The sequence below is a fragment of the Athalia rosae genome, chromosome 1 (genome assembly GCF_917208135.1).
Source record: "Athalia rosae chromosome 1, iyAthRosa1.1, whole genome shotgun sequence".
NCBI lineage: Eukaryota > Metazoa > Arthropoda > Insecta > Hymenoptera > Athaliidae > Athalia > Athalia rosae.
In genome coordinates this window covers 5,595,211-5,611,947 of record NC_064026.1, presented here as the reverse complement: position 1 = coordinate 5,611,947, position 16,737 = coordinate 5,595,211, and the positions used below count along the sequence as shown (strand labels likewise).

General features: G+C 41.3%; 1 protein-coding gene across 3 annotated transcripts in view; it reads left to right on the top strand.

Annotated features, from left to right (window-relative positions):
- Positions 1 to 16,737, top strand: part of LOC105684095 (furin-like protease 2) — a 54,405-nt gene that overhangs the window by 972 nt on the left and 36,696 nt on the right. For 2 of the 3 annotated variants that reach the window (XM_012397209.3, XM_012397210.3), the window contains exon 2: positions 598 to 1,135. In XM_012397209.3, coding sequence (XP_012252632.2) covers positions 947 to 1,135 — 189 coding nt within the window. In that variant the 5' untranslated portion in view covers positions 598 to 946. Of the gene's footprint in view, positions 1 to 597; positions 1,136 to 2,533; positions 2,576 to 16,737 lie in introns of those variants that run through there. The other variant, XM_048657437.1, reaches the window with a different exon arrangement.

Here is a 16,737-nt window from a genome sequence, read left to right as displayed (position 1 = left end):
GTTTCTTCATCTTCTGTCGTGTTCGACGTTATTTTAATCAGACCGCGCTTGGATATTCGAGAAATTTGCTGATCACGAGTGACATTTAACTCTCAAGAAAATTTTGCATCGTACCAGGTCTGACCAAATGAATTTTTTTATTTTGATCGGATCAATCTTCGCATTCGAACTTTCAGTCATCCATACCAGGGTCCAAAGTGACACGTTAAACTTGAAACTGGGACCGTTACTCGTGGTCAAAATAAAATCTCCTCGTGACCAAACTCGAACACTGACCTCGGAAACTGTTCCCATAATTTCGCTATGATACGTCGTTTCCCATTTCCAATTTAAGTTAGAATTGTCGACGATGATAACTTTGAGGATAGTTGAATGAGTTTTGTTTCTCACGATGATCAGCTGATGTTACTCGTGACCTTCGAAGTTCGTCGGATTCCTCCTACTCTGCGCTTCATTCTAGGATATGTCTCGTATACGAAGAGTTTCTTTCGTCACCTAACGCTGTTTCTGTTTTTGAAAAAAAAAAAAAGGAAGGGAAAATGTGAAATTTAGAATTGAAAAAGTAACTAACTTAGTTTCTTCTCTTTCAATTTCTAGATCGTACGTCTCCGGGAATACTTTTGAATGAAAGAAAAGGAAACAAATCGTCGTTCAGTACCGTTAATCAAACAAGGATCCACATCGAGCGTCGAGATAGTGGCAACCGTATATCAGTGTCCCTCCGGTAGTATCGCGTAAACCTGGTTTGAAGAAAAAGTTTCTTAAACCCGAAGCAATAACCGGAATCGGTCATAAGGAGGCCCGATATCTCATGTCCGAAAATTACGAGTGACCGCGATATTCGTATACCCGAAAGGCAGAAAAAAAATCAGTGATATACATAGATCCTTATTATTATTATTATTTTTTTTCATCTACGTATATATTCAAATTTGGTAAACACACGATGAATCCTACCGCTGTTTTTTTGTGCCTCGGAATTCTACTGGCTGTGTCAGCATCTCCTGGACCTAAACCAAGGACCGATAATAGACCACCAATAATTTACATGAACCAATTCGCCGTACATATCCCAGATGGTCCGGAGGTCGCCGCTAAAGTTGCCGACAAACACGGATTCGACAATCACGGACAGGTGAGTGAATCCATGATTTTCAATGGTTTTTACTATGGTGGAAAGTCAATTGTTCGAAGAGAATGCTCGGAACTATTCGCAAAATAAATTCCAATGACGAGATGGTAAGCAAGTCGTTTGAAATTTGAAAATTCCGTTCAACGGATCCCTAAGTAACGACAAGATATTTTTTAAAAACCTTGGAAATTACAACCGTAGTCATGTTCCTATCATTCTGGACACGGCAATCAATCAATCTAATTATTATAAATTGCGTACGAATTATTATTGCCGCATGCTAGATTACGTTATCCGTGCATAATGAATTTGATGATTATATAGAAATTGTAAGCATAACATATCGTATTACGCATATAACACGAAGATTATGAAATGCGAATCTCATTTATTAGCAGAATTGACGCCGTTTCTTTTCTCACATTTACTATATTAACTGTGTAAATCATTCTCTTCTACGGTAGATGGTGTAGGAACGACGGTTTATTTGTTCAAAAAAACACAAAAACACTTTTCAAAATTGTGGGGAAGTACGAGAAATTCGTTATCGTTGATCTATTGCTGACATTGGAGTGAACATCAATATTTTTCACCTTTTTTTTGACCTTGCAGCAATTTATCAGTCGCGTACGTCGCGTGTTCCTTGCGAACAATATTCAACCTTATAATTATATTTATCGTTACCATTAATTTTCTTCAACAATTATGTGTGGCATGAAATTACGACTAATCGTAGAATTTTTTTTCAAAAAACAACAAGAAAATTACTAAATAATCAACATTTTACTGGTGGTTTTCTGGAAAATTTCCTTAGACGTATTCGACGCATGAAGTACCGTTAGAATTTTCTGAGGTAGAAAATTGGTTGGCATAGGAGTTGGGTAGGTACCCACAGTATATGAAATTTATTTTCCTCTCGACCGTTCGATCGCCAGGTTGGCCGCCCCATTAAATACTTGTAGTTCTTATACCATACCTGTTCGAGAGCATAAGTAGTGCGCTTGTAACATGGGCAGCGAGGACTGAGGATTAAAAGGATAAAACCCACCAAAGTGAGTAAAACAAACAATTCGAGAAATATTACGAAGAAAACTACGTGGGGGCACCCGTTCGGAGCAGACACGATGTCACCTGTACAGTGTAACTGTGCATCGTGAACAACTGCTTTGTAACCCATTGATATAATCGACAGAAACCCAAATGCTGTATAAAGAAAATTACATTCGATACGTAGGTAGAGTTGCTGTTGCTGTTGTGACTGCATGCTCGACGAATCGGTGCCAAGGCATGCATATATTTGTTGTATATCCATCGTGTGCAACAAGATACGAAGATTCTTTATTATACGTGCGCGTGAAAGGAAGGTATACGTAGAAGTTTTCTCTCCGTCATCGTCATTCTGCGTGTCAGCTGTTGATGCTGCAGTTTGATCACAAAGTTGACGTGAGTATTTTTTGTGAAAAATTCTTATCATTGTTGAGGACTGAGGTAGTGATTTACTGCACATTATGCCTCCGGTTATACTGCAAGGCCATTGTGCTCGCACAATCCGACGTATTTCTTAATCGCTGATTGTCAAATTTTCATTTTTGTTGAAAAAATTTTAAACGTTGTCCTGAGTTATTTTTGTTTTTGATAAGAGAAATACAAAAACGCGAAAGTTAATGGTCATTGGAAAAATCCCTCCATCATCTTCATTTCTCATTCATTTAATTACGTACCTATTTATTAGTTTATTTGCTTTCCTGGTTACTTTCTTATTTATTTATGGATCAATTGCCTAAAAGCTAAGACCTTTACGAGTGTTTTTTAACTCCACTCCCAGTAATCGAATGTATTTGATATGAAGTATAGGTGCATGAAACATGCTGGAAAGTAGGAAGTCTGGTGTGGGATTGGAATTTTTACTTTTTATATCCAAGTATAGTCCTCTTTTTCACAGTTTTTTTTCTTATTTGCCATCTAGCTGGTATATATACCATAGGAGGATGAGTCTGATACATTTTATCATCATTTCATAATATATCGAAACTTGGTAATGGGCATACATACCTTATACAATATTCACATTTCAGGCAAGGAAGATGTACATATGTAATAATATTTCGAAATTCATACCAATAACGTTTTTACGACGTGAAAAAATTATTTTGCCAATCGCAGTTTATAGGTGAGAATATATGAGGAGAGTACAAGATTGGAGATCGCTGGAATCGGCGTTTGCTGCAATCACGACAATCTCTGAACGATCGAGCCCTTCTTATGCAGGCAAATTTGAAAATTAGTTCGACGATTAACGTCGGTACATACGATCGAAAAAATAGTTTGACTTCGCACGGAATATCGATGAAAAAATAGGCCGAAAATGAAGTATTTTGAAAATCGATCGTATGACACTTTGTAACGCATTTCGGTCTCAGGAACACGAATCCGTAGATCAAATTCAGCTACGAACCTAATTTATGAATAAAATCCATGGCCACGAAGTCACGTATTCAAAATTTCAATGCATCATCAAATTCCGATCATTCGTTCTTGAGATACGACGGGAAATGTGATGGCGGGTTACGTAGCCCGAGATTTCATATTTTAGCGGACTGGACTCGAGCGCTCTCTATCTCGTTCGTCTTTCTACCGCTTCGCGGCGTATCGCCTCGCGTCTTGCGCTCCCACCACGCTGAGCTTTCTCGCACCAAAATCCACATGTAAAAATCATTGGGCAAATGCAGTCCGCGCGGAGTTTGGTGCTAAGCTCCGGCTCACCCAATCAAAAAGAAGTTCGCATCAGCCAATGGGACTTCCTATTTTTACACGTGCTTCGGGCATCTTGACCGACGGCACGTGCCAGAATTTAAACATAATTTATGGCTTTTTAATAGGTGATGAGGTGTGAAATCACAGTTCTTGTTTATGTCTTGCTCCCATTGTTAGCAGGTGTCGGACGAGCTGTCATCACCTGATTGAGATCTTGTTCACACCTCGTAAATCACCCCTTTCATCCACCTGATCGGCGGTATCCCTTTGCGGTATTTCTGCGAATTCTATGTAACCGATTAAGGAAGTAAATATATAAAAATTCAGTATTTAAATGGTTCAGGGTATACCCAGCGAGTTCATTTCTGTCCATGTGGCCATACTGAAGCTTGAGACTTTGAGTACAGAAACAGAGGCACCGAGTGTACATCATAAAAAAAAAAAAAAAATTCCAAATAAATTTTTCTTTCTTTACATCGTGTTGTAATGCATTATAAAAGGTAGACTGATAGATTTGTAATAAAACGGTCGGTCTTTGTAATTTCACACGCATAATCAGAGTTTTTTTTTTGTCAATCTACCAATTTTTCCCATCGAGATATCTCAATTTTTCTACTCCAAGAGGCGAAAAATTGGCGATAACTTGATTAATTTTATAGATGGATTCCTCCGATCAAAATACATGAAAATAAAATATAAACCCTAGTAAAAAAAATGTTGATTTTTGGGCCAAAACAAAAGTATTTCTAAAATCGATCGAAATACACTTTTCTTACGTATTTTGACCCCAGGAATCCAAATCTGAAAGAAAAATTGATCCATCTCTAAAATGGACCGAGTTATCGCCAATTTTCAGCTTTTTGGGGTCAAAAATAAAAAATTGATTTTTTAGTCTATCTTAATGTAATTTGAGCTCAGGAATACGAATCTGAAAGAAAAAATTATGTATCTTGAAAAATGACCGAGTTATCCTCATTTTTTCGCATTTTTTGGCATAAATTTGAGGATATCTCGAGAAGAAAAAATTGTAGCTCAATTTGGACGACGGATTCGTGTTCCTGAGGTCAAAATACATAAGAAAAGTGCCATATGGTCAATTTTTAAAAATAAAAATTTTTGGCCAAAATTTGAAAAAATCGTAAGGGGTACCCCTTGGAAAAATCTCAAAATTTGGCAAAAAATTTTTATTTTTTAAAATTGATCGCATGGCATTTTTCTTATGTATTTTGACCTCAGGAACACGAATCCGTTGTCCAAATTGAGCTACGATTTTTTCCCTTCGAGATATCTCAATTTTTCTGGTCCAAAAATCGAAAAATCGGCGATAACTCGATCAATTTTATAGATAGACCAATTTGACTTCCGGATTCGGATTCCTGGGCTCAAAATACATAAGAATAGCATAAAAAAAAAAAAATTATTTTTTTGACCCAAAATCGAAAATTTTCCAAGGGGTACCTCTTTGGATTTTTTCGATTTTTGAACCAAAAATGAAGTATTTTTAAAACTGATCGCAGGACACTTTCCTTATTTGATTTTTGTGACCCCAGAAACACGAATCCGTCGAGTAAATTGAGTGACGAACTAATCCCATCGAGATATCCTCGATTTTTCGAAATTCTAGAATATTCTAGATCTTAGCGAGGTGTTATGAGCATGGTTTTGTCGAGCCATCAAGTTTAAAAAATATTTCGGAAAAAGTGGACTGTTTGACTTGGAATGCCCCACATACTCGACACGTGGCCCGTTGCATATGTATAAGGTATGCTCGTAACTTGTGGTTACGTAAACTAATAGTAGGTAATCGTGGTTCTCCTCTGATATTTTGACCTTGTCGAGCGTGAGAGTAGACTCAATTCCTTCTTCCTTCGTGTAACACGATCCAAGAAAACTTACATCGTCCAGCTATGGATAATTCGTTATTCTTTTACAAGTTGACCTAAATTATACGGCAGAATTTTGTTCATGCGGTTTATTCTAAATCAGATCCCTCTAAGAATTGCTGAGAGACGTCGTCCAGACGATTAATTTTCTATCAGACGTATACACCTTTACACTTCATATGAGTACAAACTATACCTGTAACTTCTCAACTCGATCGCCAAAGATGACGATCTCCGAGTTGATTCGATTGTAAGAAATGTACGTTTTATTATTGCGGAGTTTTATCACCAAGGTTTTCTCGTTCAAGCATTACATTATGGATACGTACCTATTATAACAGTCTTTAATCAAATTTTTCCGTATACGAAGCTTAATTATATCGCATTGATTAACCTTGTGGCTACGCGGAAAACGTCGAGAAAAACGTCGCAGCAAGCGCGATTCTACGGTATATTATAACATGCGGATCTACATATTTGATATCACTTCAATCATAATTGAGAAATGAAGTCCGAAATTCTATTTCACCGCCTCTGCACTCTCGGATGGCAAATGAACAACCGCCGCATGTATGAAATGAATTCGCTGACGCCCTTGCGAATAATATCCAGACAATAACATCGGTGAGCAATTTTGAGGGTTTGCGAACTCGAACCACCGGGTACTGTAGATCCTTCGATAACTCGAAGAGGGTGAGAGGAAATTCACCATTTTGTATTCTGAGTCAGATCTCGCGGCGAAACGTGCGTCGCGGTTTCTTATCGCTCGTAGAATCGCTAAGAAAAAACGATCAAAATAAATAGGCGTGTGAATCTCGCGCGTAAACGTGTATCGGTATACCTGCCTATAACGTAATATTCTCGGTTTGGCATAGGGTATCAAAGGAAAAACAGAATATGTATAATTTCACAGGCTGAATTCAACGCTCAGAAGCTTTCGTCTTTCGTTCGCATTCCATCCCTTTTATCGCGACCGATGGATAGGATTGCAAAAAATTACATCACGGTGTACCGAGCGGATCAAAGCGAAAAATTCCTTCGTTGAAATATCTTCAAATGTTCGGATATCGGCAAATGAATCGAGCAAAGTTCCTATGAAATTGAAGACTTCAACTTCATCTATTTTTATATCAGTTGATACAAGTTTTAACGAATTAGCTTTGTATACGATCTCCGCAGAAAGCAGATTAGACGGTCGAACATAATGAGACAATAATAATCATTTCAACGTTATATTAACCAGCGCAATAGTTCATCAGCTTTGTAACGTAGTACAGACTTATGTGTATACCTAGCCATCTATTCAAATTCCGTCAATGACGAAATGAATCCATTTGGAAAGAATTCGAGAAAATCGTAAAAGTCCTTCATCTTAGGACTGGAAGAAAGGAGGATATAAAGGGGTTGGGGTATTCGATACGGTCTAAGAAATTGGTCTGCCTCTAGGGCCTGCGCCTTTACTATAAAAGTCTAAAAGGTTTTCTTCATACCTCTATCCGTATACAGGTTATACCTTTGCTCATTTCGAGATAAGAGTTCCAACCGTTAACCTTATGTTCATTCCGCAGGTTTCCTTTCATCCCTTCCACCGTTATTTTCTAGTACCCGCAGTCTTATTCGTAACCGCGACACTACGCGGCTCGATTTGCTTTTCAATTTTCAAACGATAGCAGAGGAGCAATGTCACGTTCCAGTACCAAAAGTTGAGCCGCAGACGGTGTGCGACATCGCGGATACCGCGTCTTTCCCTCACAAATAACGCAATCCCCCCCCTCCGTTCTGAATCCGGTAATTTTTACCTAATCGTTTTTTTTTCTCCATTTGCAATACCTAGTTCGCGAGATGCATATTATGTAGCAGCTTGTCACAATTCGGATGCCCAGCCCTGTGCGGTTCGAGTTTATTCTGCAACCGAAGTCGCGCTGTGCGAATGACGAAAAAATAATTTAAAATCGACTTCTAGTTTTTAATCGCGATGACCTCATAGGACTTTCTTCCACCGATTCAACGCGTTCGACTCCGCGGGTATTTCGCAATAGATTTGTTACAGCTCGTCAGAATATTAGTTCCATAACGTTGACCCAAAAATTTATCTCTTCTCATGGAAATCGAATCGTTAAAAATAAATCCGATGACTCAATACGAAATACCATAAACCTCGATGTGTATTTTCTTCCTCGTAGTGTTCGGGGATTACGTTTTTTTTCTGGCGGTTCGGCGTATGATTCGACTAAACGAAGCAAAAACGAAACATTTTCGTCGATCCACTTCTTCGTCGGTGACAAAAGATTTTTTTTTTCCAATTCGTTCGAAAGTGAAAGTTTCGGTGCTAGGCAACGTTCTTCGCTATGACGGATCTAACGCATAAAATACCGCGTCGAATATCCGGCGGACATGGAACGCGGAAAGGCAAAAATATCGCGCAACGGAAAATACAAAATGTGCACCGAGTCGATTTCCCGTGGTCTCCTCACCTGCGCTATTTCGCCGGGTTTTGTCGGCTAGGAAATAAACCCACCGTCGAAGCAAAAATATACGGTGTCGGCGTCACCGTTACTCTTCGCTCGTTCCATGCAATATGCATGCATATCGTACGCGTGGTATGCATACCTATGTATATCTACCTGCTCCAGTCGCTCGCAGACTCCACTTGCATTACACGTAAAACATACAACATGTAACCTCGTCTCTGTATCGCACGTAGAAACATCCCACCTATATACGGAACATTCGACCGCAGCAAAGAGGAAGAGCTGCTTGCATAACGGCAACGCTCTCGTTAGACACAGGGTGGGTAGAGCTAGCCGTAGACGTCACGTTAACGACACCAAGGACACGGGAGATTGTCTCGTTGAGATTTCCCGCACAGAATAACGCGCCAACCGTAGAAATATCCTGCCGCGTAAACGTGGTCAGGTTTACTCAGAGAAATGTGAGTAAAATGCCTTATCCCAGCGGACGGCGTCGTGCGACGTATACTACTGATGAATAATCTAGATGATGACACCGCGTCGATGTCAGGATGTCGCACATCCGCAAAAATTATTTATAACAACGCCCCGCGTACCGACTGCAGGATTCTATTTCGCTCTTGACTTTGCGACATCTCAATGACTGTTGGATGACACGACACGACGCGAGATACGACCTATCTCGCATGCGTATCCATACGCGATTGAAACGAAGATGGTGATTCGTCGCGAGACTCCAAAATTTTTTGCAATTTCGAAATCTATCCAATCCCATCATTTCGCAAAGACGTTTTCGCGAAGCCATTTTTATCAGAGCCGAATCTTTGAGGCCATTCTACGGTCGCATCGACCGGAATAGCGAATGTGCGAGTAGAGAGGAACGCCTATAATGGAACGTTGAAATGAGCCGCGTGTATAATTCAAACTTTTCGCAACCCTGTGGAAAAGTCGTACATGGCATGGTATTAAGGCTTAACTGTGGCCACCGGGTGTATTGCTTTCGTCGCGACGTGGTACGTGACGTGTTTGTCTTTCGGTTCACTTGTGCGAAATGTCGGAAATTTTATTTCTCTCTTTCGGCAAAACACGGGGAAAACACACACGAAAAAAAAGAAGAACCCCACTCGCCAATTTTCTGAAAAATATTCAATTACTCACCGCCTTTCAAAGTCCCGCAATTTTTTCGCCTTTCAAAGAAACACTTTGCGCAATAATGTCACCATAACGTTACAAAAGTGGGTTCGACCGGTACCTTTTCACGGCGGGGAAGACTATAAATATACACGAAATGACTAAACAAACCCAATGTATTTTCTCGAATACAATGAAGAAAACGTAAGAAGCATTGGTTCTTCTTCTTCTTCTTCCTCTTCTTCTGCTGACTCGTCTTCCGTTTCCTCTCCCTACTTATTTAATGTGGAAAAGTTTCCTTTTGATCATTGTTCTTACCGTCAGTCGCACGTTATTTATGCGAGAAGATACAGAAGAAAAAAAAAAAAAAAATAGACAATGGTGGCTGTGCCGCAAAACCAAAGTCCCGACTGCGACGCGGAGTCGCGGATTGATGAAGAATAGTCTCGGAACAGAGGACAAAGAAAATGTCACGCGAATCGATGGAATTTTTATTTTTCGAATTTATCCTAGAACTATAAAGTCGTCTACGGACGTATGTACGGTATAGCCGGTGGTTACATGAACGCCCGAAGCAAAATTATACAAGCGATCCGCTTTCACTTGACAGACACTTGCTTCGGCTGTGCGCCAAAGCTGCAGCGGCACACGATTTCTGCGCGGGGGAACGAAGTAACGAACGGCTCTTTATAATCCTACCCCACCGTTAAAACCAGGTCAATGTGTCTCCTCCTCAACGTTCTAAATTCGGTAAAGGTGATGCTAAGTTTTTATTCCAATAGAGGCGTTAAACCAATCTCAGTTGTGCGCGATGGTATCCGAAAATATGTATAAAGCACGATGGGTTTCTCGGCTAACTGATTCCGGAGAAAAAGTAAGAAAGAAAAAATAAAACGCGAATATTCCCAATACCGTTCGCAAAACCGGAATGTTTTTCGACCGTCGATGCACGTATCTGTAACGTAATTGATCACAACGAATCGAGTGAAAATTCTTTGTGAGAGAAGGTATTCCAGATTTTTTTGTCATTCTTACTAGGTCATCGACGTCCTAGGAATATTCATACAAATGTTTCTCTTCCTTCTCTTTTCTCGAGAAAGACGACGACCTTCGATTTCATCCACACGAGGTCAGGGTGTCGCGCAGCGGATACCTAATTCTTTCAACGTATGGTACGTCACATGCGCTCAAAAACCTCACATTAGGTGAACAGCGTAACTCGGTGTCTTCTTCAATTTGCCGCACCGTTACATAAAACGAAGGGGTAAAATGCCGTCGATGTCGTCGTCGACGCTGTGACGTCGTGTATCGTTCAAATATTTTCAATTCCATGAATGAGAAATTACAGACGAGGGGGGCGGTCGATGCGCTAGGAATTATCGATGTATATCTACCGACGAGCCCCGGGAATCCCCCCGGCTCCGTTCGCGAGCAACCGTACAGCACAGCACCTGTGTAATATCGAGTCAATATTTGCATGCATGATAATGTTGTGTTATTATATTGACACGGGTATATATCTTTCTTCATTATATCTTCGACAGTCATCGCTGCGCTTCGCCTCGCGCAAAACTTACGTACGTACGTACGTACATACGATCGAAGTTTGTTTAACAAAGATAACCGCTGCGTCGCGTTGTATCGAAAGTTTGTTTTTTTTGGTTCCTTCTAGTTCGTTTTACTCGTACCTAATCGCAGGGTGCTACTCCATTTCTTCTCGGGCAGTTGTCGTTTGAAGCAAAAAAAATAAAAATAAAAAGATGATTTTGGGCGACGAAACTTCATCCCAGATTCTGCGTTTTTCCTTTTATTCGTCCTCTCGATTTATCGTTGGCAGAAGAATCGGGTGTCTCGCACCAAAGGCGTTGCGTAACCGGCGATACCGCGTTGCAGGAACAATTTGGATTGCACGGAAATCGTTTGGATCTGGTTCGATTTGTCGGGGAACGTCGCCCGGTTACTTTCTAAGCCAAAATGGAACTCGAGATTCCGTAATACATTTGTCGGACTGGGCATACATATATATTTATCCGATCCGGATTTTCTGGAATGCGAAAAAAAAAAAAATTCCGGAAGCTTCGCGAAGTCGAAAGACTACCACCGCGTTTGCTACTTCGATCAAGAATTCTCGTAAGGCCATGAATCTGAAAAAAGAAAATAATGGTAATAACGGTAATGTGTAGCGAAAAATATTTAATCTAGTGTTCCAGAATATTGTTGGCTCATTGCCGTTGAATTCGCACAATTTCATTGGTAACATCGGTTCGACGAACTTGACCTTCCGTCACATGTTATATTCTCATAAAGTACAGTCGTGAGAAATTCATTGAACATGCCGATTATATGCTGCGGTACAAGTTGCAGTCATTTAATGTTTATTCAATTAAAGGCTCGACGGTAATCACGTCTCGCTCTGCGGCAGTGCAATTCATTGAAGATGCAAAGGGCATCGAACTCTCGCTTTTATACAAACGCCCTGCATTTAACGGACCCTACGATACAGCGGATACAACGGTGATACTGATTCGGTTTCTCCGCGACTACCGACTGACTCACGACGATCGTAAAATCATTTCACGCGAACCATTCGCCACCGTCTTCGATCTGGAGCACACGGAGTGTTTTTCGTGTCCGTAAATCCGACGGATCGATGACCGGAATGGAAGAACCCGCGGAGATTGTTATTTTCTCGATCGGAAATTGCGCACAATTTTTTGCATCGACGAAACGTCGGTCTCGTCCACGGTGACATTAAAATGTCCCCGATAAATCTGCGAAAACTGTGACATCGACGGGTGAAAAGTGAAAATATAAAGGCGGATGAAAATGAAAATTCACTCTGTCCTCGTGGAGATAAGTAGGCACAAAAAACTGGTTTTCTATTCACCGGTTAAACATTGCGGTTCGCCAACCGCAGCTGAGTTTGTTGCTGTTATTTAGGGCAAAATATCTCGTTTCCATGCCTCGCCATGGTTGGTAAGTACACCGCTAACGGGGCTAGTGCAACACCATACGATGCACTGCCGCTGCGTCGTTGCTGTTATTTTCTTGCCGCAATGGTGCGCGCTATAACCCGGCGGAAAGTACGCCGCCGTACGGTTCGGTTTTGGGAAAGGAATTTGTCCGTCTCTTTTCAATTCTCACACCGCGTATATCCGTCTCTTCTTGTGCCTACGATAGAACACACGCGTGCGAACACTCCGTGCGCGTAACGTAATCACACGGATCATGCAGAGACAGTATATGAGCGCAGCAGGTATTTGGTTGGGAAAATGAGGAATCGCGAGGTAGCGTTTCGGGCATTGAGCGATAACGCTCTTGATACTTTCGTCTCGTCGGGTTTTTCGATCTTGGCTCGTACGTTTCGCAAGTCGGGAAGACAAGTCGGTTCCATTTATAAGAAATTGGAAGAGAAGTTGGTCGTTGAAATTTAATCCGTAGGTCATCCGGGAGGTCGATGCACTTTGAAACCCGAGTGAATTCGATGCCTCGGAAGTCTTTTCGTACACTTATTTTACCGAGAGGTAGAAAGAAACCCGCGAGGTGAAGAGGACTCGTGGAAAATATCAAAGGAATAGGAACGAACAACCGAAAACGAATCGACGTTCGTTGCATGTAGAGTGTAAATTCCGAACTCCGATCGTTTGTTTCGTGACTTTACGTGCGCGCGGGTACGGTAAAAGGAAAGAGATGCAGAAAAGTTTCAGGGGAAACATGATCGCGTCTGACGCTCAGGAATTCGAGAGACCATTGGGTAGGGGCACTCACGAGATGTGAAATATAATTTGTCGAAAAAACTCCACAGCTCCTTTCTTTGTCACTGATACTAACGAGGACATTTTTTTCCTCTGAATTCAGCAACTTTCATCTGGACAACTTTTTTTCATTTCCCGTAGTCGCGATGACATCAGCTTACCAACGCTTTTGAAATCGATCAGTTGGCAGCGTACGGGAACAATACAACTGGAACTCGGTCCGATTAAACCTTGAAATATACCGCTGAAAGATTATCGATCGTCTTATAATCAGCTGAGTAAACCGACGAGTGGGCTCTACGTTTGTCGTTCAACGTGTTCAGCCCCTCGTCGCGACCATTTTGCCCTGAAGTAATCCGGTGCCCATTGCAGGTTTCGAGTCGCTGAATTACGGTATATCCCGATGCAGCTCAGCTGCAATGAACTTATCGTGATCGTGCAGGGGAGTATACGTCGCGATTGTTCAATAATTGGATAACAGTTCGATTCGGAATCGGAGAACGCGACTGTTCCGTTCAGAAGTGAAGGTATACCAGATCTGCCATAGGAACGTTAGTTCGTGGCGGAGGTCCGCCTCCGGCGTAGAAAAATTCAAGGTCTTCCACCAAAATTTTACTTTTACTTTCAGTGTGACAAGTATGCGATTTCCATCAGAATCGCAACAGAAAAATGGTCGGCTTTCGAGTGGAACGTCTTTTCGGATGAATTGGATCTATAGAAAGTTTGGGGGAATATTAACAATAAAGCGATAAAGCTTTTTGTCCGCCTTGTAATTCGATCGACCCAGATATATGCGTCTATTTCATTCCCGCGGGTGGCTGCAGGATGTGTGTATGAAATGTCCGAGCAAAGTGGACGCGGAGCGAGAAGTAAACGTCGTGCAGCAGCTCCAAGTCGCTCGCAGCCCGTTCGCTCCCCGGGTCTGTTAACTTCGTAAAAACACCCGCTCTAGATTATAACTCGTAGATATATACGTGGGTAAACCTCACTTACCTACCCGTTCGCGGCACAACTTACTCATAAATCGAAACCTGGTGTTCCGGACATAGCGATTGAACTGAAACTCGCACAAAGTTGGGGAGCGGGTGACGGCGGTGAATCGGAAACAACTGCAACAAGATGTTGAAAAATTTCTGACTCCCTGTTTAGCGAACGGATGAATGAAACCTATAGTTAGAAATATCACGACTGGCTTCGAACTTCGGATCCAAAGATTTTCCGGCAAGAAATATTCTTGGGACTTGTTTCGTCTAGAAGTCTCGTTTGTTTCTGCCCTCATTAAATCTACCGGCTGCACAATTTGCGCTATCGGCTAATTCTGGAACACCCCGTTACTTTCAAGTCCTGTGAACCGGGGGACCTTTGTTTCCACTTACAACGGTGTTGCTTTGCTCTTGCAACGCATACCGAGTCCTGGTCAGGCCATTAACACACGTGCAGGCTCACAATACGTTCGTTTCTGTTCGACTGCGCCCATGTAATTGATTTTTTTTTTTTTTCATTTCCCCTACGTAGGATATCAGCTATACTCAGCCGAGGTTAAAACCGTTCGATATAGTAAACCCCCTCTTCCTCTTCCTCGATACTTATAGCTACAATATTGAAATTAGATTTCTAATTATACGACGTTGCGTGGGCAGATTTTATGTTTCCCGACTTGTTAAATATGAACGGTATACTTGTATATTTTACTTTCCGGCGTAATTGCTTCATCCCGAATAGCACCCACTCGCCATTTCCGCTCGGGAATATTGAACTTCTCACGAGTGATTTTCAGCCATTCGAAGTCGAGTTTTATATTGTCATTACGTAACAAGTCCTGAACTTTTTCAAAGATATCGCGTTATGAGATACGCACGGAGATCAACGCGGCGATTATAACGCATGAGACCCGTGAAACTGTGAATCATTATCGTCGTCGTCTTCGTTATTGGTGTATTATTGCTTCATATTGTTTTTACCGACCACTGATTTCTCTAAATGACTTCTTTGCACATCCCGAGGCACGTGCGCGGTTATATATTTTGATATCCGTGGACGATAAATCTTCGGTACTTTGAAAGTGACATAGCGCGTTGTGCAGAAATGAAGAAAAATAAAATTGAAGAATCCTTACTTTATTTTATTATTAGCCTCACCTGCTCGTCAAAGGCATTTTTACCGCCTGTAACGCGAAGTTACGACATATTTATGCGGACTCGGTGAACGTTTTGATTTTTATAAGACGCGGTGTAACACAAGTATAACCACCTACGTTGAAACAGCAGTTTCTCGGAGGTAATAATATACGTGGAGGACATTTGGAATTGCCGGAGATAAATTTTGTTCAGTTTCGTACACCGACTCTAGAGAGCCTCTGAAAATTTTTCAGTAACGTCGTTTCTCAGCGCGCTGGAAAAACAAAGCTGTTATTATTATGAACGAAGCTACATTGTTTGTAGTTTCGTTATTCTGTAATGATTTTTATCACCAAATTTATCGACCCTGAAACTTGACAAACGGGATGGTACGTGGTTCCCGGTCTCTGAAAAAATTGGGACAATTTTTCGCAATTACACGAGGGACTCGTGGTCACGATGTTTTTGTTAATTGTCATTGTCAGTCGCGTCATTATTCCCGAACCCGAAACTACGTTCGGTCCGCATGGGAGAAGTTTCGTCGATTCGTTGGCATGAAAAAACTTTGAAGTCTGCCACACACCCCAGAGACGCATACGTTGTCCAGTTGATTAGTTGTACCAAAAGTCTGCTTCGTTTGACAAAAAATAAATTTATCCGTAGTTTCAAACGAGAGAAAATCAGCATACAGTATCCACACAAGCAGCTACGCTCGATAAGCAGATTCTTTTCAACTTTTCCGCGTGATCTGAAATTCCCGTCACAAACAAAGAGCGGGAAAATTGTGCAACGGGGACTGTCCCGTTGTGTATATGATAATGCAAAGGTAGGTACGAACGAACGAGAACGTACCTACGTAAGTATGAAAAGTTGTACGACCGACATAACATAACGTGATCATTGCGCCAGTTTAAATGTCCCCCGCACGCGAATTATATACATCGAGGTCGACGGCAAGACTTTTTAACCGCTCCTATCACTTCACGTTTTATTACATAGTGTTGGTGCTGAATTCATTTTAAACTTACGTCGAGTCGAGTCTAATGTAATCATATATGCACACACGCGTCGTGGGCAACTTGAGGGGCCAACTTTTCGATCACTTTAAATTCGCGACGATGGTACGGAAAGGACCCTTTCCACCGTCGTATTTCCGTGTGCTCTCGATGATCCTTGAGATGTGTTTCGTGGCGAGGTATGAAAGAGAATTTTTTTCGGTAGCGTGGAAGGAACACTTCATCATTCCATTACCCGTACTTGTAATTTAGTGTGCTTCACTTTCGCGATGATAAAAATGAAAGAAAAAAAAACAAACTTTGCGCGTGACTTTGACGGACCGATATGAATTCGATGGGCTTTATATTTCGCTGGGAAAAAAAAACATTTCCGATCAAATCGAGAAACATGTTTATAATTGTAGTGGTTAACGTGAACGACGATAGTTGGGAGTACAAATTATACCCAAAATTGTATCCACGGAAGCGCTTTGCTTAT